The 22,459-nt window shown below is 43.7% G+C and overlaps 1 protein-coding gene across 2 annotated transcripts in view; it reads right to left on the reverse strand.

Moving 5' to 3' along the window:
* Positions 1–2,143: 2,143 nt before the first annotated feature.
* Positions 2,144–22,459, reverse strand: part of LOC128306851 (glutamate receptor ionotropic, kainate 2) — a 110,643-nt gene continuing 90,327 nt past the window's right edge. Inside the window, exons 13-18 of one of the 2 annotated variants that reach the window (XM_053044477.1) lie at positions 8,488–8,686; positions 8,187–8,418; positions 5,701–5,816; positions 5,467–5,622; positions 3,298–3,300; positions 2,144–2,491 (exon numbers count right to left, since the gene is read on the reverse strand). In XM_053044477.1, coding sequence (XP_052900437.1) covers positions 2,276–2,491; positions 3,298–3,300; positions 5,467–5,622; positions 5,701–5,816; positions 8,187–8,418; positions 8,488–8,686 — 922 coding nt within the window. In that variant the 3' untranslated portion in view covers positions 2,144–2,275. Of the gene's footprint in view, positions 2,492–3,297; positions 3,301–4,263; positions 5,000–5,466; positions 5,623–5,700; positions 5,817–8,186; positions 8,419–8,487; positions 8,687–22,459 lie in introns of those variants that run through there. The other variant, XM_053044478.1, reaches the window with a different exon arrangement.

Below are 22,459 nucleotides of genomic sequence, written 5' to 3' on the forward strand. Positions count from 1 at the left end.
ATTGAACTTCAACACTATGCATGCCTTACGCATAGTAGCGCCTATTAGGTTCTGTACATGATTAGGCTGCACTTTCTTATGCTGCATATCGTGTGGGATACCCTTTTAGACATTACGTCACTATCATTACTAAAACGCTGTTATTATTGCTAGAAGTTCAATTATGTCTGAAAACCCCTGCTTAATGCGCTTCGCACATTTATCCTCACCGAGTACCATCACTTATCTGACTCGTCCACGCGTTTGTCTGCGTCACAGTACGCACACTCACGAGACATATTTTCAGCTCATTTGTGCCGATTACTTCACGCAGCGTTGAATGCTACGCAATGTTGTGGTTGCTTCTTTGTTGTTTGTGTAGGGAAATGAAATACATTTTCTTCCACCGTCAAAACATCCGTTCAAACATCTGCGCATGCCCTAGAGCTTTACGCATACGCCAGTGGAGGTGTGTGGTGTGAATGGTGCGCGTGATATGCAAGATTTATTTAGACCGATATGGACATAATAATACAAAAAAAAACCCATCAAAGATCACATCGCTGGAGGGACACGGAAGTATCAACACTTTTATTGCCCAGTTTGTCGACTTCCAAATCCCATCAAATAACTGTGTTGTTTAACCGCTTGTGTTTTATTACGCTCCTCATACCGTGCACGGGCACTGTGATTGATACTGCTGGTGTTTGTGTGTCTGCACGCTGATTGCTTTCATTTCCCGGCGGGAGTGTACCAGCTTCTTAATAAATGAATCAACTTCACTAGACGCCGACAGTGCCGAAGCGGTCAACGTGTTTGATTCTGCACCGAGCGCCATTAATCTAAACAAAAGCACGATGCAGCGTGGGTATGCGTGGTTGGAAAAGACTCTACCCCGCGGCAAAGCGCTCTTGGTGAATTGTTTATGCGAATAACCGAAAACGGCACGAGGCAGGCACCGGTGCCGGTGTCGTAAATATTTATGATCATCTCATTCGCGATCGATCGTCAGCGTACTTATCCGTTGGGGCGCTCGACGGAATGGGTTTGTTTTTCACACTTTCTCGGAATGATGTATACTTCCGGTTTATGTGCGTGTGCGTGTTGTTTTGTTCCTGTTTCTACCGGCATGCATTTTACCACGAAGCACGAAATAACCACAAGAATACGTAATTAGATTTTTATTGCATACTTTATCGCTTCCCCCTTCGTCTTCTCGCCCGTTTGCAGATGGAGTTTGAAATTTTCTTTCGTACTTTCGCGCGCCATATTCAATAAAGGCAGGACCTTCGTGTGGGTGGGTGTTGGGAAGAAAAGGAATGCAAAATATGGTTGCGACTTGGTATTATGTGTTATGTGCACCGGAATATTGCTGCTTCCCAGTTTACAGCTCACTGTTTGCCAGGCGAGATGCATAACTTTAGGCGTATGAATAATAAGAATTGTTTTAAAGTATGCAATTTGCACAGCAGAGGAGTGCTCAGTACATTGGAGGAAAATAAATTGGTACTCACCAACGAACAGCGTGTCATCACACCACGATTAAGGGTTAGTGTCAGTGTTGTGCCTAATGAATCCTGTGAGGAGTCATTCGAATCAGGAGTTGACTCTCGAAAGATTCATGAATTTTCAGATATTCGCGAATCATCAAAAATACATAAAACCTCAGAGATAGCACTATATATAAAAAATAAAATATCTAAGCAGCACAAATTTATGATTCATGATTTTATGAGAATTTATGAATCTTTGAGGATTCTTGAATTTTTGAGGATGTATGAATCTCTGAGAATTCATGAATCTTTAAGCAATCAACTATTCTTTGAGAATTCGTGAATCATTGGAATAGAGATTCAGATTCATTAATTCTGCTCAATGATTCATTGGGATTCATGAGTTTGAATCAGATTTACACAACACTTATTTAATATGTATACAAATAGATGTTTGGAAGAGATTTGTTCACGATTTGCATGTCCATATAGAGTGCCGTCCAAATTTATTTAAATTAGCTTGTGTTTTTAATACTGCAAAAACGCACAAACACACTCAGATGCACGCACACAGCCTTCCAGCAGCCTTCCGCACTGGGCGGATTGCTTGTGCCGGTGTACTGCATGCGGTGAGAAACGCACACCGAAAGAGAGGGGGAAGGTGTGGGGGGGGGGGGGGGGTGGTAGAAGGAATCGTACCAGCATCAGAAGTGATACTCGGCGTAGGAGACCGACCCGAGGCAGGCAGTACCGCGCGCGATCGTATCGACGCGATAGCAGGAACCCTCGGGGCACCGCAACACCTAAGGGACGGACTTCGGATCGAACTCGTACTGTGCGTAGGGTGGCCCGAGCGGATGGAACCGGGCATGCTCGGATGACGGTTCGGACGAATCCTTCGGGGAGGCGCGAGACGAGGCGGTGCGCAGTGTGCCCCCGCTGCCACCGTGCTTCGGTTGCGTCCGGTTCCGTTTTAGCGCGAACCGTAGCTCGGACGCCATCTCGGAGCAAAGCGAAACCTGAGGGAAAAATGAAGAGAGAGTGAGAGAGAGTGAGGGAACGGGGGATGGTAGGGAGGAGTGAGTAACATTTATCGCACCTCCAGACAGCTCTGTATCGCTGCTACGTACCTCCTGTTGAAAACAATTCCAAATGCAACCGGACCCCAAGCGTTGTGCCAGTGTTGTGACGATGCAGTAGTGATGCAAACACAGAAATTACACAGATGACCACCAGCACCGGCAGCAGAACGAGTAGAGAAGTAGTGAAAGAAACAGAAGAAGAAGAAGAAGAAGAAGAAAAAGAAGAAGAAGAAGAAGCGGCAGCAAGGAAAAAGGACAAACGATAAAGGACGGCAGGGGAAAGAAGGACGGATGGGATGGGGCTAGGGGCGGGAGGTGCTTCGATGGGAAATTTCAGCCACAGTCTATTGCCAATGAAAATAGAATTGCTGTTAAAATTAAAATTACAGACAAAAATCGATCGCGTCGATCGGAAGGACAGTGTAAACAACAGACCAGGAATGGTTCACTTTTACCCCGGTGAAGAACCCAGCTTTATTAGTACATTCTGTGTTTTTTTTTTATTTTTCCTTTATCCACTCATGCTCATGTTAGTTTCTTTTTATGCTTTCTTCTACCAATTTTCTCTTTCTGCTTACACTAAAATGGTGCGCCTCGAGCAGTTGTCCATTTCGTCAAGTTTTTTCAAGTCCACTGAATTTTCTACCTCCCCTCTTTCTCCCTTTTCTTCTCACCCTCACAGAGTGGGTTGCCAACCGTAAATGGGGGAAAACTCCCGAAAGGGAAAGAGGTTTTATAAAAACTTCCTCACCAGCATCTTCAAAGCCGTTCTCTCGTTTTTGTTTTGTTCTCTCTCGCTGTATTTTCTTTGAAACTCTTTCTCTCCCCCATTCCGTTTGCTTCAACCCACCCGGCGTTGGGGGGGAAGGAAAAAAAGGGAGAAAAGCAATGGTCTGCGGCGCGTCGGGACAATGCATCTGAAGAATGTTAATAATCGTTGACTACTCTAGGTTCAGTAAAAAATTCCCTAATATTTTGTTCGCTTTCGCCCCATTCATGTTTTTTTGTTTTTTCGTTCCGACAATAAAAGAAAAGAGAAACAAAAACCAAACAAAAGTAACATTCACACACCCTTCCACTATTGGCTTATGGTTAAGATTTAAGGATTTTGCATTATATTTGTTCACTTCTGTCGCTGTTTTTTTCTGTTTTGTTTGTTCTATCGACGAAACGATCTGCACCACTCATTCACTATTCTATGTTACGTTAGTATGTGTTTGGGTGGATCTATCTCCACCCAATGTTCCAGTATAGTGCTGAAATTGTCCTCCCCCAAAAACTATAGGGCTACTTAATGCCATGAATCGAACCATTACTACTACTCTACCAATTCCAACTGTACAGAGCCTTTTGTAGGTGTGTGTTTGTGTAACTGTCCTGCTCGGTTTATTGCGGTTTCCGTTGCTTGTCTGTCAGTCGTTCAGGTTTCCATTCTAAATGGATTGCGTTTACCTAGTACTTTTAGAAAATAAATCATTCAATGAAGTAAAAGTTAGCAAAAACAAAGAGAGGTTTAAAGAAACCAAAAGATAAGAAAAGTAAAGGTAAGAAAAAAGAGCAATAAATAAAAGAAGTAAAAGGGTTATAAAAATAGGAAATAAAACAAGAAAAAGTGTAAAAAATAAATAAGAGACATAAAAAGAATAATTAATTGAGAAAAGGACTACAAAAGAAATACATAAAAATGATTAGTATATGAAAGGGAAAATAAATAATGGGAAAACAGAACAACAAAAAATGGTACAAAAGACTGAATGCAAAGCGAAAAATTCATAGAGCAAAGTCATCTGCTTACTTCGGTGATTTCGTGCCTAGGTCTATTTATCTTCTCTAGGAAACCGTATCGTGGTGTTTCCATCTTGTTTGGGTGCTTGTGTGTATTAAATGTTTGTTTTGCATTTGAAACAGTCAATGAAGGGTATGATATTTTACACATGCTTTTCCATTGCAATCGGCACTCATTTGCACTCAACCCATGCAACACATTTAACGGTACCGAGTTAGGCTTCTAACGGTGCGTTTCCGCGATTATGTCTAGTTTCCGTTTCGTTCGTTGGCTAGTTGGTCCGGGACAGAAACGGGGAAACGACCACCCGCTACGGTGTGGTGGACAATTTAATTTATCTAGCAGTGTGTGTGGCAATGTGGGGACGTAAAGAGTTGGTCTGCACAGCGTGTAATGTGGCATGTGGATGATCTGAACTGAAGCCCGATTTTCGATTCTATGTGCTTTCCACTAGGAAGCGAGGGGGTGTTTCTACTTGAGCATTGTACAAGAACTCATGGGTTGTGGGGGTGTTTTCTTTTGTTCTGTCTTTGAGCGAAGTAAAACATTGTGCTTCAGAAATGGGCTCACGTTGTACCGCGTTGAGCAGAAGCGTTTCAGTAGCTGACCGTATTCTATTCGAATCTACACTCTTTTGGATGCTTTTTCTGGTATGGTTCCTTTGGCGGGACAAAAAAGAAAACCAACATCATGGATGGGGCGCGGTAAATATCGGCAAAAAGGGGGAAGGTGGGCACACGAACACCAGGGCAGGAGAAGGGTTTCCCGATCGAGACAAAACGAATAACCGAACACAAACCAAATCCATTCCAAAATTGTGGAAAATGGTATGCAAAGCAAAGAGAAAGAGAGAGAGAAAGAGAGAGAGAGAGAGAGAGAGAAAGAGAAAAAAGAGAGAAAGAGAAGATAAATGACAGAAGATGGTGTGGTACAGGGGTGGAGTGGGAAGGTGGGTGGGATGGAGACGTTGCGTAAGGAGGATGGAAAATACCTCAGAGCTTGGAAACCGCACAATAAGGGAAGTTGTTGGTAGGGTGGGATGATGGGGGATGAAGGGTAGAAAGGGTTAGGAAGGGAGTAGTGGATTGTTGTTAAAAATGGGGGGGAATGGCATGGGGTTGCTTACCCGTTCCTCGACCGCCACCTTTCTGCTTTTCCAGACGAACTCGCACACGGCAATAACGCACGCGACACCCATACCGCCCATCAGCACGACGAAGACGCCACCCACGTTCGCCAGTCCCAACTCGTTGGCCGTCGAGCTCGATTTAGACGTGTCGTCCTGGACGGGTGCAAAGGAAAGTGAAAGCAATGTAAATACTCTGTAAAGCTGAGGAGAGCGATTAGGCGGAGTGCGTACCCTGCAGGAGCCACCACCGCGCTTTTCCTTCCACCAGCGTGTTTTCAGGATGTGAAGTTTTCCCTCTTCTTGAAGCTTCAGCACTGCTCCACTGATCGCCGTGCGGAAGGGTGAGTCTGTGAGGGGTGGAAAGGGTTTATTATGGCACTGTGATTTATTCTAGCTCCTTGGACGCTATTCACGTTGTAACTTTGTTTACTAAACGGCGCTGTACACATCAGTAGCTTGGAGGTTATCTACTTGCTTTACGGCTCTCAAACGTCAACAGTGTTCAAATCTCAGACTAGGTAGGATATGTCGTATGGTAAAGGAAAACAGGATCAGCTTAGTCGTTTCGCAATTGGCTCATGTCTAAACATCTCTTCCGTCCTACTGAACGGGTTGCAAGAATCGTTCGGCCGTTACAAGTGAGGAGTTTATAGAAGTCCATATTGCAACAATCACTACCACTAGTGGGGCTCCAAACTACTTTTACGGCTTTACGGGAAGTAACAGGTGGGCTGATAATTGTTTGGCCTATGACAGTAAAACACTTCTTTTTTGCATTTTTCATATTCAACATACATCCCTTCGAAGATGTTACACTGATTATAGTCGGGTTTCGAATTTTCAAGTTTTTAATTTAGTTCTTTCTTCCTTCGTAAAATTCTTCCTAGTGAGCATCCTTTTGAGATCTGAGAAAAGGAAATAGCCAGATTTGGGTAAATCGATGGGTGAGGAAGCAATTCGTTGTCTACTTCATGATTTTTTGCCATTGTTTTCGCTGAGTTGTGGCACGATGCGTTTTCTTGACGAAACAACACTTTTTTTCTTTAAATGTGACCGTTTTTTGGGAATTTTGTCCTTCAATAACGCTGCAATAACTGGATTTAGTAGTCGCTCTTAATGGTCTTTACTTTCCCAAGATAATCGATGAAGATTATTCCTTGCGAATCGCAAAAAAACTGACGCCATAACCTTGCCAGCTGATTGTTGCGTTTTCCTCCGCTTTGGAACAGGTTCATCGCGTCCAGTCCACTCGAATGACTGTCTATTGGACTTTGGAGTGAAGTGTAGAAGCCAAGACTCATCCATGGTAACATACTGACGCAAAAACTCGGATTTATTTCGCTCAAACAGCTTTAAACACTGCTCCGAATCATCAATTCTTTGTTGTTTTTGGTCAAATGTGAGCTCGCGCGGCAGCCATTTTGCACAGAGCTATCTCATATCCAAATACTCGTGAACGATATGTCCAACACGTCCCTTAGCCATCTTTAGGGTGTCAGCTATCTCGATCAACTTCACATTACGGTTGCTTTTAATAATTTTGTGGATATTTTTAATGTTTTTGTCTGTAACCACCTCTTTTGGGCGTCCACTGTGTTCACCACCTTCAGTGCTCATTTTACCACTTTTAAATTTAGCATACCAATATCTGATGGTTGATTTTGGTAGAGCAGTGTCCGAAGACTTTTCATCAAGCCAACTTTTGGCTTTAACTATATGTTTCCCCTTCAGAAACCAATACTTTATCTTCACGCGAAATTCCTTCTTTTCCATGATTACTCAAAATGCTCTAGCTCATTAGTTTATGGCCCAAGTGCTGTCAAATTTGGACAGAACTCGTTTGAAGATTGGTACAAACTAAAAATGATATGGATTTAAATCTACTAGCGTGATCTATGTGCCAACCAATTATCGAACAAACTAGCGACGAACTTCATAACGTGATGAAACGGACGACTTTGTGAACCTGAGAATACATTCCTAGTACGCTGATCTTGTTCTATTACACTATTTGTTAGACTGCAGGTGATGCAAGTGTCTAGAAATCTTTAAAAGCTTGAGTAAAAAGAACTATGGCAGAATCTCAAATGATATCTCAAAAGATCTATGAATTCTCGAAGATTCAACCTTTTGATTGTTGATTTTTGAACAACGTGAGAAACTCTGAAACACCGAATTCATGAATCTCTGGAGATTCTATAATAGTTTTAGCTTGATGAATTCTTGAAGTTCTTCAGAATCTTCAGAGAATCCCCACAATGACGATAAAAACGTGTACATTAGGTGTTAAGAGCTCATTCAGGTTCATGAAACCATTTCCGATGCATCACCAATACTCTGGAATTTCTCGCACATTATCTGATGACACGTTAACAATCTCTTGATTATAGACATAGCGTAACGCTATGTGTGTTAGGAATGCTTTTAATTGGAGTCAAAGCCAGAAACATAAAATCCTCAATTACGAAGGCGATTATACGCCCATAAAGAGTCTCTGCTGACGATGAACTTCTACGAACACTGTGACTTGTGGTCTTCGGTGTTTCGTTCCAATAGTGAATTGCAGTTTCATTACGCTAGACGCACTTCAAGGCATTTCAAGCCACACTCTCTGCCACACCACCGTCTGATGCAGTTAATTGGGTTAAATTGAACTTTAATTTCAAACCCCTCGCTTACGAGGAGGAAACTACAGTGTAGTGGGGGATACTACTTACTTGGAGGCATCGCAATTCCGTAGCCCTTCGAGTCGAGCATGCCGCCCACCTGCGTCAGCTCACAGTTCCGCTCGATCACATACTCGATCGAGGTAGATTCCATGAGGAAAGCGTAGCTACCCTTGCCCTTCACCACACGCTCCACACCCTCGATGTTGCTCGCGGTAAATACGGATGGACGAGCCGATTCCATAAACGACCACATGCGCTGATACGTGGAGAAGTTGGAATCCTGCGAAACAGTAAAGAACACGTTTAGGGGCAAAGGTAGAATAGCGTAATGGGAATGGGTTATGCTTACCCGGAAGAAGGCAGCCGTGCTGCCACCACGCAGCGCACCGTACTTGATTTTGGTCTGCTTGGCGAGATCCTCGGCCGATTCGATCGGCGAGTCCATCCGCTCGACGGTAAGGAAGGCGGCCAGGTTGGCGGTGTACGAGGAGATCATGATCAGCGTAAAGAACCACCACATCCCGGCGACCATACGCGTCGATACGGCCCTTTTGTTTTCGTGGGTCCAGGCCAGAGCACGGGAAGCACGCGTCGCGTATGCGAATGGAAAGGAAAGCGTTAGTGTGTGTGTGCTTTTGTTTCAACTCTTCCGGCAGGCAAATGGTGATGCGGTACAAATTTAGTTCTTGCAGCTGCAAGATGCGTACGGTTTAGCGTTTGGTGAACAGGATAGAGCGAGGACGACTTTGAGCAAAAGCAAAACGAAACAGAACACATCGGGACATCGAACGGACACGGACGTAGACATGTACAGTCAAAGGCAGTTGAAAAGGCGAATAGAAAAAGCGATAGAATAACAACAAAGCAACAACGAGCTAATCCCTAGCACACAGAGTGCGATTGTTTCGGCAGCTGGGAGGAGAGAAAAAAAAAGGATGTTGCCCAGCCGGGTTCTCAGTAGAATAATAAAACACAAAGTGACTGGTGTGACTGAATATGTGTGACAGTGTTGATGATTTTTCCGCGAACTTTAGCCAATCCGATACAAAAACACGTGGCAGCAGTGATGGGTGTAGAAATTGTTTAACATTCTAAGAAGCTTCCAATTCGCCCGGCTTAGCGGTTGATAGAGTGATAAATGAAAACAAAATTAAAAGAGGAATAAAAAAAAACACACACACAACAACTAACAGCTGGAAAACGCACGACGGTCAGGCGAAGCAGCGGACACACGGCGATGGACGATAACGACATTAAAGCTTCACCCACGCGCACCCGGGAAGCAGGGACAAAACAGTGCAGCGTGCTGTTCATTTTAATCCCATTCACAGGATTACCGGTAAGGGTTGAACATTTTCCAGCTCACCGAGCACAAAAACGTTCGCTTTAGCCCGGGTTTTGACCGATCGAGCGTTGCTGTCGGCGGTGGGGGGGTGGGTTTTCTTTTTTCTCCATTCGGTTCGGTTTTCGTTTGTGTGTTGCTTCTGCCCGAGTGCGAGTGCGTGTGTTCGGGTTCGGGTTCGACAAGTCCAATGAGGTTCTTCCGCTAACGACATTGCGGGACACATCCGCAACAACTAACTAAATAAAAAAATACACACACCCACACAAAAGGAGAAAGAAGGAATCAAGGGGGCATCGGGCGATGCCAAACGGAAACCAACTGCTGGTTCGAGTGTTCGAGGTTTTTTTCTGTTGTTGTATAATTTCTATTGTTGTTAATCGAGGTATAAAAGGGAATGAATGAAGAGAGCATAGTGTGTGTGTGTGTATGTACGTGTTCAATGTGGTATTGGAAAAGCGGGTGGAAAAGTGGAAGAAAACTGAAACTCGCCGCCATTATGGAAACAAAGGATGGCGCTTCACTTATCGAGTTGCTAGTTTTCATCGCCCGAACGTTCAACAAAACCACAATACAATTGTTTGTGTTGTCGGGGAGCGGTGGAAGCTCTCACTGCCTTTTTTTTTGTGCTTCACCTCAAACCCCCTCCTGTGTTTTTTGCTCCGTAATTAGAAAATGGACGAATCGGAAAACTGATTGATGCAAATGATTAATAAATAATATGCAGCTGCATGCGGAGTCCATGCCGTTCTAGTGTAGCTTTCATTTTTCTCCTTGCATTCGTCCCCTTCTCTTCCTCCTTCTCCTCCTCCTTCTCCACCACACTCTCTCCCTCTTTTCTTTTTTTTCCTTCAGTTGCTGTGTGAATGTTCTGTTTCACTGATGCCGGGCAGAAAATATGATTCGTTGCGCTCGTGTTGCAGTTTCCTTTCCTTTCCTTTTCCTGTACCTTTGTGTCTTCCTTTTGTATTGTGTATTTGCTTGCCGTGGGTGGGTCAGGGTGAATGTATTTCACATTTTTGTTTCAGTTTCCTCACAAAATTTAAAGCTTTGAAGGAATTGCATTTCAAAATGTTCAGAGAAGCAGAGGGAAAAGGAGTAAATCGTGAAAATATCTGCACATTTATGAGCACTACGCACATTTTTGGTCATTAGCCAGGACATAATTGTTTTTTTTAAATTTAATTAACACAATTCAACTGGGGAAGCTCATTCTTTCACTGATACTGAAACATAAACGTTAAACAAGCACGATTTTTGAAACAAGATGCTGGAGGTCTCTCGAAACTTTCAATTCGCATGATGTCTAAAATGGGAATATTAAACTTGTTTAAAAAATTGAGGTATTATCAAGATGGATGACAATTCCAAATAACCGAAGAGGTTTTTGAAGGGTGGAAGATGTTTACTCATTTGAAGCTCAAACGATAATAATTTAATTTTTAGTGCCGTGCTTTCTGTCATTATGACAGCTGTCAAGGCCAATATACATAGGGTGGATAAGCTGGTTAAGCTTTATCATTTTAAACCGTCTACAGTATCATTTTCTTTTGTGTTTGTGATTTGTTAAATTAGTTATTTTCCCTCTTTTCCGTTCAATATGCTTTATATGATTTAAATGAAATTTTTATCGGAGTTGAACAGTTGAACAGTACGTGACAGAGATTTGAATGTGATTTAATTTTTCCCAGGAAATATCGAAGAGATTTAGAAAATTCTGACTTTAAAAGTGAAGAAATCTTCGACACGAACAGTGATAGTAATATGAAAATCAGTATACTTCTTCGATTGAACTTTTAGTTTCTTAAAAACTACTCGATATAGCCGTAACATGATTTTAGTTCTTGAAGTTTCATATCACCAAATGCACCAGTGTGGCATGATACGAAGAGCTACGATTTTTCATTTTCTGGTACACTCCCCGAGGAAGAAAGAAAGGATTGATAAAATAGTACAGGCAATATTGGTGTCTAGTGAATGTTGCACTGGATTCGTTTGAAGTGAGCCGTTGAAGTGAAGCGTGCAGCATACGGGATGCTCTCCAATCGGTACGGTTGTTGTTCGATTTTGGGCCGGCAAGAACTACCCTACCACGGTGGGGAATCGGCAGCCAGTGGCAGGCAAGAAAAGATGCTTCAAACAGCTCCAATCAATGGGGAGGATGCTGCTACATCTCATACAAGGTGCGCCATTTGCACGGGAAAATTGATGGCAGGCAATTGTTGTTTTTTTTTCTCTCCACTAGCTCCGGTTTCCGTTTGATTTTAACCTTCTCTTGGGAGAAAGAAGTGACACTGCCGAGATTGCCTTCATTTTTGTGTTTCTGTACCGCCATTTCTGCCAGTTGGCCCCCCCCGATACGGGGAAAAAACTATTCCATTTTCCATTTTCGTGTTTGTTGTTTTCGCGAAGCGTATTTTCGTACCGAGCCCATCGAATACCGGTAAGTGGTATCGTCAGCGAATCGTTCGGTGCTGGAACCCCTGACCAAAACTCCGTTCGTTACCGCTGGGTGTCTTCTCCCCCCCCCCCCCCCGCCCCCTGGGCCTGCTGCGTACTGATTGCTGTGGCAACTGACCGGGTCAAAGTCAAGTCGTGCTCGTAAAACTGTTTTTCGGAGCTAAACTTTTCAAATTTCCTCCACATCCATTCGTGCACCCTCTACCCTTTCCCTCTCCCCGTTTGCTCCCTGCCCTATTTATCGGGGCAATCGGTATTGGTTTGCATTCCGGTGAAACCGACCGTGCGTCTCCATCGGCGCGCTAACAGTGTGGCGCCGCCGCCGCCGGCAGCGGTCGAGCGAAAATGTTGGAATTAATTTCAATTTGGACGAGTTGGAGTAGATTTCCCGGTGCCGTCGGTACTGGCTGCGTATTCATCTTTCCCCATTCGCTGGGGAAAAAGAGGGCGCTGCTCTGTCCTTCCACCCCACAGCGGCATCTGTCCGGAACTCCAAAACAATTCCGGTGTCCTTGCGGAGTTATGTTGGGCGATTTTTTGTTTCGTTTCGTAAAAAAGTTTTCGCCTACGGTCGTTCACGCGATCTTGTTGGTCCAAGAGCAATATCAAAAGCAGGGACGGCGAATAAAGGATACAGGCGAGCGGGGGCCGTTCAAATTGATGAAAAGCGAGAGCGGGAGTCGACAAGAAAGGAGGAAAAAATGAGCTTTGCAAGTAAGTCAACAAAAATTGTTGTTTTTTTTTTGCTTCTCCTCGCTTTCCTCCATCATTGAAGAGTGTGAACAGGCACGTCACCACCCGGGCACGTCACCACCGTTTCGAGTGGAATGTTAATATAGACGAAAAAGCCACTTTGCTGTTGTTGGCGGCGCAGCATTTTTTGGAAATCTATCCTTTAACCCCAATTCGCCTTGGGAAAACACCAAACAAGCGAGAGGAAAATGATAAACGAGGGAGAAAAAAAGTAGAAAAAACACACACACACACATACATATTCATTCAGGTGGTGTTGAGGCGGGGAGGGAAAATTCTAGGTAAAGTTTGAATTTTAATAAACCACTCCGATGGTTTCAAGCAATCGGAAAGCACAAACCAGAGAGAGAGAGAGAGAGTGAGTGAGAAAGAAAGCCAGTGACAAATTCATATCGTTCTTTGAATCCGGAACGATTTCCCGGAAACTTGGAAAGTTCCGGTTGCTTGTGTCCGTCTCGGCTGATACGTTAAATCAACAGCACACCTTTATTGTGCATGAGCGCCCGTGAGAAGGAGCGAAAAGCAAGAAAAGATTGAGAGATATAGCAGCGATGGATGATGACTTAAAGCGTACCAGCAATAGGGACCGGGAACAAAAGTGGAAAATGGGAAAAGTTTACGTTGTGAGATCGCTTTTGATGTGAAGTGATGATGGTAGCGGAAGGGAACGGTTGGATGCGCGGACGTGCAATTGTCCGTAGCTTACGGTTCCAGAGTTCCATCCCGAACCAGTGATCGAAACCAATGATAGGCTCAATCTTATTCGCAAGAAACGAAGGATCTTTATTAGTGAAATTGAAGAAAAAGGGCTCATAATTTAGCGATTTTATTTGTTTTTCACTCTCTTTCTCTCTTTTTTTCGTTTCGATTCGCATGTTGTTTCTTGAAGGAAATAACCTTTCACGGGGTTATTTCATATCATTCAGAGCATTATCTATTCACCATCTCTTTTCCCCAAACAGCAAAATTAATTCCTCTTTGCCACACAGCCTCAAAGTTCTTTTTCTCCGATCCACTTTGGAAACATTTCCCCCCAAAAATTGGTGGTGATCTAGAACGGATTAGATTTTCCACGAAACAATATTTATACGCAGCAGGGCGCAAATAAAAACAAAACACCGAGAAGAGATTTTTGCTGCAAAATTGAGTGTCCATTTTGTATATTTGTATTTTTTTTTTTTGGTGCGTTTCAGGTTGTGATACGGGTTGGGTGCATTATGCTTCACGTCAAAACACCATCACGGGGTGGAACTCTCGGACAACCAAACACCACCCACCTTATCGCCTTACATTCGTCACCGAAAGGGAGTGGCACAGACTATGAATAATAAATTGACGTTATTTCGTACGCATTCTTAATGTAAAAAAAAAAATGGTAAGCGAGTTCATGCCGGTTACGAGGTGAAGTGTGATGATAATGGTGGCGGAAGGCGGAAGGGAAGGCGCATAAAGTGGTTGCTTTCATTTTCCATTTATTCGTGGGATTTTGCTTCAAATTATGCGTGAGTCGTCCACCGGGAAATCATCGTCCCTCTTCTAGTGATGGGAATAATAGCTCACTTTAGTGAATTCAATCAGTGTGAGTGAGTTACAATAAGGAGTTAACTCTTTAAATCATTCTTAGGCGAGTTATGCATACTGTTTGGATTGTTTTGTTTTGGGAAGATTTAGTAAGATCTACCACAGCCGGCTTACTTATGTAGATTTAATTTTCATTCGAGTTTTATAACTCGTGAGTTACTTTTAATCACTCTCAATCAGTTGCTTGCCGTTACGAACCTGGTGGTAGTTTCGGTACACGGTTGGAATGCATGGTTTTAATGACGATGAGCTTAACAAAACTTTAGTCTTGGGTGGTTTTTTTTGTTGCTAAGAACATAAGTTACATTCCAAAGCCACAATGCCGGTAGCTGGAAGGAAAATGTGATAGAAAAATCGGTGCACTGCGCTTCCGAGCGCTATTGTGTGCCGTGTTCTCGGTACCCGCCGGACAGCTTGCGAAATGCATTTTTCCCAACCGCGGTGTGCAACCCCCCCCTCCCCATCCCACCCCCACCGCAGGAAAACTTCCAACCGTCAAACCATAAAACCACAGCAGTCCGATGGAAAGTTGCTGCTGGCGATTTTGGGTACCGATGGTGGTTGGAAAATGTAACTTCTGCAGCGAATGTGGAGCCTGAGATGCTTTAGCCTACTGGCAGGCAGGAGTTTCTTTGCACGCCCCGATGGCCCTTGTAGTTCCGTCCCGGAAAAAGCTCTCGCTGTAACCGCATTTAGCTCGAGAGTCGAAGAAAATGGTCGGAAACTTTTAGTGTAATGTGCACCGTTTAGCTGTGAGTTTGTTTTTTCTTGCTGCTACAGAGCGAAATGGCAGGGGAAGTTTTGTTGTAGTTTTTGGCTTTTTTCGGTTTTTTTTTCTCGTGTGCATTCCTGCCAAACCAGCGGTCAGGTTAGGTCAAACGAGTACGAACCGGGCTATGAGCCCGTTGGACGGTATGCGTGAAGTTTTGAAATTCGGTTTAACCGATGCGTTCCGCTCCCCATTGGTTGAAACATGTTTGCTGTTCTGCACTGCACTGTGATGGTGCATTTTATCTGTTAATACCGACTCCTATTCAACAACCCTTCTGCTTTACCCACCTTCCACCACCATACACCAACCATCTCCAGGTTGGCGTCTGTTGCGAATCCATTTGCATAATTTAAAGTTTCTCACTCACGCCCCGATAGAGGTACGCTCGGGCGGGAAATGAAACAGTTTTGCAGCAGGTGCACTCGAGCAGACACTTGAAAAGGGTCAGAAGAAAAACAAAAAGAAAAAAAAAATGGTGAAAACATTACGTTTTCCCGGTGAACTACTGGGCGCCTCCATGTAATGGGATATTTAAAAAATAAAATAAGGAAAGGGAAAAAAAAGCACCAATCTTGTCGAACAAAAAAACCTCAAGACCTCGTACTGTCATTGTGTTCACTTGTGGTGTAAAATTTTGTACAAAAAAAAAATACTTCAGCACCTTTCACGCGCGCGACCATTTCACGACCATTTTGTTCCGACCTGTGTGTGATCCTGTTGTGTCGGGTTCTTCAAACTGAAGGGCCAGATTTCACAGTAAAGTCGTTGAAAAAGATTTGCCTGGCCGGGGGGACGTGTGAATGTAACGTGCAGTAAATGCAACCGGATGCACCGGACCACGACCAGCTACATCGAAAGGGTCGGTTCATCATCATTAGCCCTGAAGGAGGTGTCGTTTACCGGAGCCCGAAGGATCCTTCACACACGATGCTGCCCGGGCACGAGGTTCGGGTGCGCGTGCCCTTTTTGTGTTGCCAACAAAACCCCCTGCCCCTGATGCCTGCAGCATCCACCCCTTGCACCGTTCGATCGTTGTGATTTTGTTTAAACGAAACTTTCTCGGTGTGGCGATGTGTGCAATGGCGTTACTGGCGTCCATTTCACCTGAAGGTATGGAGCATACTTTAACATACCTTCTCTGCACCGCCACACTGTCAATGTGCTTGAAAAGAAAGTGACGGGAGGAGGTGAAAACTTTCACCCCTGTCGCACCTTCCCCAGCTGTTGCGGCACGGCGTCGATTACCTTCACCCACACATGCAGGAAACTTGCTGAAGGGCGGTTTTCTTTGCTATTTATTCATAAAATAGTTTCACATTTCGGTGGTGAACACCCCCCTTTGCCACACTTGGCCGTACAAGTAGTGGGAAGAAAAATCGCCAGGTTTGAATATATTAGGTCATGCAGAAAGTATCTTCGTTTGCGTGTTCGTTGCGCGACACTGACATACCCGTGGGTGTGTAATTTTGAAACCGAATTTGACAGTTGACCCCTAATTTGACAGTTGACAGTTCAGGCTAAAATTTTAGTAGCTAAACACTCTTAAATACTGCTTGTAAATACTGTAAATACTTAAATACTGCTAATTACTGAACGGCATTGCAATAGGCCAGAGTTTTGATGAGGTAAACTAATTATTATTATTTTACTTCCAAAGAGGCTAAACCGAGATAAATATTGCCAACAAGCTTCAGCATGCTCCAACATTGGAATGCACGATCTACAAGCATTAGCAGGTCCTTTGGCGATCTCACTTTGTTACACAAAATTACTAATTAGACGTGGCAAAGATCTTTTCAAGGTTCTTTACAGTACATTCATTAATTTTTCGACATTCATAAATTGAATAATAATCTTTCGTATAACACTTTAAAAAAACAGTAACACTTTGTGGAACACCTAATCTTTCCCGGTGCTTACACGCACAGAAACGTCAACCAGTGTTTGTGCCGTAGAAGCAATAAAGCACTGGGAGTATGGTACAGGTTATTCGTCGATTGTTGCAAAATTTTATGCGCTTCCTTGTCTGTGCGAATTTCTTGCAAGAAGTTTTCTTTGTTACACATCATACAGCACACTGGGAAAAGGATGTGGCAGAGCGGTTGAGTGTTGTGCTGCCGTAAGACTTACCCATACAAGTACACAAACACACGCACACACGCGCTTACGGGAAGCTTCACGTAAGTATCGAACACTTTAGTAACAGCGCCATCGTCAATAAATCAGAGCAAGCGTTCGTAGGGTTCACTGGGGGTTGGTGTACCGCACCCGACCCACCCACCCCCCATCTCCCATCCCTCGGTTTTGTTTGTGTTCTTCTTTCGTGGTGTGTTTTTTTTTCGTGGTATGTGTTATGCATGCACGTGTATGTGTTGGAGGAAATGGCGTTAGTGTCAGACAAAATTTACTGCTAATGGAGTGAATTCGAACAATGGCCGTTCCGGGGCGATTCGTGATTGCCTTTCGTAAGAAAAAGCGTAGGCATACGATGGAATGGCCTGGCTGGCAAAAGGATAGATCGATCTGATCCGTTCAGGTTGTTCGATGCGCTGTCGCATTGATTTGTGTGGCGACATCTTCGTCCGTTCATCGTTAGTCTTCTTGTCCAGGCGAGCAGAAAAAAAGCACAAATACAGAAACAGATCGAATCGGAATGGTTTGGTCTGGTTGGTTTAGCAGTATAAAAGGCTCGATCTCCGGACGGTGTCGGGGATTCCAATTACGCTTATATAGGCAGCCGAACGTTGGACACCAAAGACACCATTCAACATGGCGTGTGTGGTTTGTTGGCCCGGGATGGATTAATTATTTTAATTTTCTTCCATTCCCAACCACCAAAAAACCTGGATGCGAGGGAAAAAGGCACACGGGCGAGACGAAATAAAAGCGCCCCTAAGGAAGATAATGGTTCGCTTATGAATATTCACGAGCGATTGTGCGATATTCGATGAAGCCACTCCATTTTGGGATCGATTATTATTTGTGAGTGATTGTTTTTATTACAACCGCCCCGGTCACTAAACATGATGGAAACGATCGGCAATTGATCTTTTAATTGGTTCGATGCGGACATCAACAAGCGGAAACGTTGTTCGACGATGTGGTGGGGTGAGCTGACAGAAGGGAAGGAATATTATGTACAGACATATTTTTGCGATAGCAACAACAGTGAAGCAACACATACCAGTGTAGGCACGGATGACGTCGAATGGTATGGTAAAGAATGTAGCAAGATAGAATGGGAAAGAGGAGAAGAGATGACATAGTTGAACGACACACCAAACAGCACTTGAAGCAATAGAAACGCATTCAAGCAGCAAAAGGAAGAAAATGAAAGAGAGTGAGAGAGAAAGAGCGGAACAGATATATGAAGAAAAATAAGGAAAGAGAGAAAGACAGAGAGAGAGAGAGAGAAAGAGAGGGAAAATAAGGAGCTTTAGAGAAATTCAAAGGATGTTGGCAGGAAGCAAGAAGGATAGTGTTCACAAAAAAACAATTAACACAAAAAAGAATTAGCACAAAAACTAGTAAAACATGTTTTTTAAATATATAAAACAAACATTTCATCACAGCAACATGAGAATCCTTCGTATATTGTTTTTCAAACTGTTAGAAATACAACTAGTTTTAAGTTAAATTAATTAATTTGAGAAATATTTGAATGATTTTTATAACTATTACGTCATTTGCGTTAAAAAATAATTAACTGAAACCTCAAATTAATTGTTTTAATGATAAAAGTTTTCCTTAATACTTTCGAGACAGATATTATAAACATTGAAGTAGAAAAAGTGAAAGGCCATGATGTAAACAATTTTCAGAACAAAGGGATAGTGGAAGAATAATGAAACACAGACAGTAGTTAAGATATGATAATGTAACAGGTTAGCAGGAACAGTAGAGCAAAAGTAACGCCTGGGTAACGTAGACGGTAACGCACGAAAGAAAGAAAGAAAGAAAGAAAGAAAGGAAACAAACAAACGAAGCGAAAAACAAAACAAAACAGCCGGCAAAAAAAAAACAAGACGTCCCATCAACCGTTAGCACTTACTTGGGAGCAATATCGCAACCCTGCTGCATGAGGGAACCGATCGTGAACCAGAGCGAGTTCAGCAGCGTGAAGCTGTTTTCCAGAAACAGCGGCTCACTGTTGCAGGGGTGTGGATTTTCCCACTCGTACGGTGTGAAGCTGTGTGGGGCGTTGATGGAAGGAAAGAGTTGGTGCGGGGTTAGGAAGGGGGGGGGGGGGGGAGGAGTGGCAGGTGGGACGTTGGAGACAATTCAATTGGTTCCGGAGGGTGGAGCAAATGAAAGCAATCAAAACCACCATATAACATCCCCGTTTGGTCGTTATGGTGGGGTGATGGGCGGGAGCGGAGGGGTTGCAAATAGGGGGGTGTTTGTAAAATATGAGAAAAGGTGTATAAGTAACAGAAGCAGAAGAAAAAAAAAGTAAGAGAACAGGTAAGTAAATTGTAGTGAGGGGGTTGGGGGGTGGGGATGAAGGGTAGCCATTGGAGGTGTTGGGAGCAAAATGAAGGATCATTGTAATAAATAAATATAGCAACACTTTGCTGTAAAAAAAACAGACACACACACGCGCGCAAATTTTGTCGTTGGGTCGCGTTTCATCCCTTAACGCTCGCTCGCACTCACAATCAACTCATTGCTTCAACCGTCACGACGACACGACACAACTGAGCGACCTGATGCACACTGAAATAGCTTTTATCAATTTGCTGCTTTGTAGTATTTTTTTTTGTATTATGTGCTGTTACTGTTGGAATCTGACTTTACCGGCTTTGATGAGGCCGGCATTTTTCTTGCTTTTGGGGTGGAGAAATTGTTGGAACAGCAATGGACAGGTGGAACCAGTTTGTAAAGGACGATGGTTGATCATTTGCTATCGTACACACGCTGTTTAGGGCAGTTTTTCGATGGGAAAGTAGTAAAACACAAAATTGAATCTGACTTGGGGAAGATTTCACGCGTATTTTCGAGCTTTGGTGGATGTGTGTGTGAGAGAGAAAGCGAGATGAGTCCAACCGCCGTGAGTGTCCTGTACGAAAAAGGGTGGTCCGTGTCCAAAAATCGCTTAGCGTGGTTAAAGTTTTTGCTGCCGCGGTACAAATCCGATCCGCGTTAAGGCAAAGTTTCATCCACATTGTTGATGAGCTTCCATGCATTCCTGTACATCATGTATCCTTCCACACGCGCAAGCGAACGTGCGCCTGGGTGTGTATGTGTTTATAAAGGATAAGGCAATCTAGTTATAAATTTATTATCTCCCCGTTCGCTTGATCCCGTGAGCAAACTGTTGGCACACACGTGCACACACACACACTCACACACACATACACACTTACATGCACCACATCAGGTTGGTGAAGTTAACGTTTGCGTAAGAACGTACCCATGTTTGCTTACGGTGCTCGGTGCCCGAAGAACAAGAAGAGAAAAAAAAAACGCTTTTCCGGTTTTTTCCAACCGATGCTTCAGTGTCCCTTTTCCCGTAGGTACCGATCGACTGGCCCGAAACACGAAGCACGATGTGCTGCCGAGCCGAGATTATACTCCTCGCTTCAACCGCACCCCTCATCCCTCCACAACCCCTTATTTTACTCATCATTCATCCTTCCTTCCAGCCCTTCCGAACAGGGAACCCAACTCGAGTGTTTGCTATTTGCACATTTGCCACATCTGCGGTGCGACGAGCGAAAAAAAAAACGGGCGGCTGTGGATTAAGATTTCACTTATCGCTTCTTCAATTTATTAAATTGAAATTTAATCCCATTCCGCCACCCCCCCTCCCGATAAACCCGCATAATCCCCGTTTCGTCCCGGGGGTTTGCTGGCCGGGTGTCGTACGACTGTCCGTACCGTTTGTCTTTTGTTCGAGCATTTGTTCGCGCATCGATGTGGGGCGGGGTGGTTGGGGTTGGGGGAATGTTACGTTTTGTTTTCCCATTTTCCGCCACGCGGTCTTTATGTTGCATACAGTTGCAAACGGAGGAAGTAAAAGAGTTGTGATGGGAACAGCAAATCACTAAGATGAATTGAACCGGAGTGAGTGACTCTCAACTCACTCATGAGTGTAACAATTCACTCACAGTAAGTGAGTTGATACAGCTCACTGAGGTTAAATAACTTATTCGTATTAAAGCAACTATTTGTCAAGGTTCCGATGAACTTACTGATTCATGTACGTATTTGTACGAGGAGTTGCTTTTAAATTATTGTTAAAATGTGGAGGTTTATTTTAAATAATCATAAACATAAGACACTTACTACAATCCTTATTTTGTAGCACGGAAAAAGTTAAAGCTCCGAGCATACCGTAAGGAGATGGTTTTAAATTGGCTGATGAACTATCGACAACAATGTTGTGCTTATGGTTTCATTAATCCTTTCCCATCCCTACTTATTTCCAGTGCCATGAGCATCCTTCCAATCAGATGTCTTTGATTGCCAGGTACGCACGAAGGCCAAGCGGTTCTAGCTCGTTTCAGCCCAGCCCATATGTGATCAATGTACTATCGTGTGTGAGTACATATGTAAGAAGTCGAAGGTAATTAGAAACGAGAAGTATAGTTGAGTGGAAGGTCGATTGTATGGTTTTACTACCTTTGTTTCAAACTTCAAAACAACTTGGCCTGCCCACTTAAAGCTGAATGGAAAACGCAGCATGGATGTAGTTCGGATGTACACGTATGGCACAAGGAACTAACAAAGAGCGTGGGACACGATTCGATTAGTTTAGCATAATTTTGCCATGCAGCAATCGTGGCGCGGTTGTTGCGAGAATAATGTTTCATCCGAAGCGTTCGACGAGACGCGAAATGGGAACTGGAGCGCGAAGGAGGGCAAGAGAACGGTGGCTGTAAGATAAGTGGCTTTTGAGTGATGAATTACGACCGCTTCATCATACAAATATCACCCCGTTTGGCCGTACCGCTTGCTGTGCTGAGGTTATGAATTTCGATGAGCCCCGGAAAGCAAACAGTGGAATAAAACAGCAACCATTTGCTTTATCAAGTGGAAAACAACGCTCCTGCGACTAGCGGGTGGGTGTCAATTTTTTCATACCAACTCTGCAATCTCTTCCTACCTCGGTAGAAGGTGTGTATGTGTGTTTGGGCGAGATGGCACTTATTGCTTCATCTTTCACCTGTCTGCAGGGGGTGAGTGAAACGATTCTGCACAAGGCGAAGACACAAAAAAAGAAGCTTTTGGGAAGCTTTTCGCTTTCGTTCCAATCATCGCGAGGGTAGATTCTGATAGAAAAGAATAAGCAAAACCACCAACTAACTTTAAGGACGCATTCTCGGTGCTAAAGGGGTTTATTGCAGGGGTCGGCACTTGTTTATTTGTTATTATAGAAAATAGCATTAATAATTATTGGATTAGAGCCTG

The sequence above is a fragment of the Anopheles moucheti genome, chromosome X, assembly GCF_943734755.1.
Source record: "Anopheles moucheti chromosome X, idAnoMoucSN_F20_07, whole genome shotgun sequence".
Classification (NCBI taxonomy): Eukaryota; Metazoa; Arthropoda; class Insecta; order Diptera; family Culicidae; genus Anopheles; species Anopheles moucheti.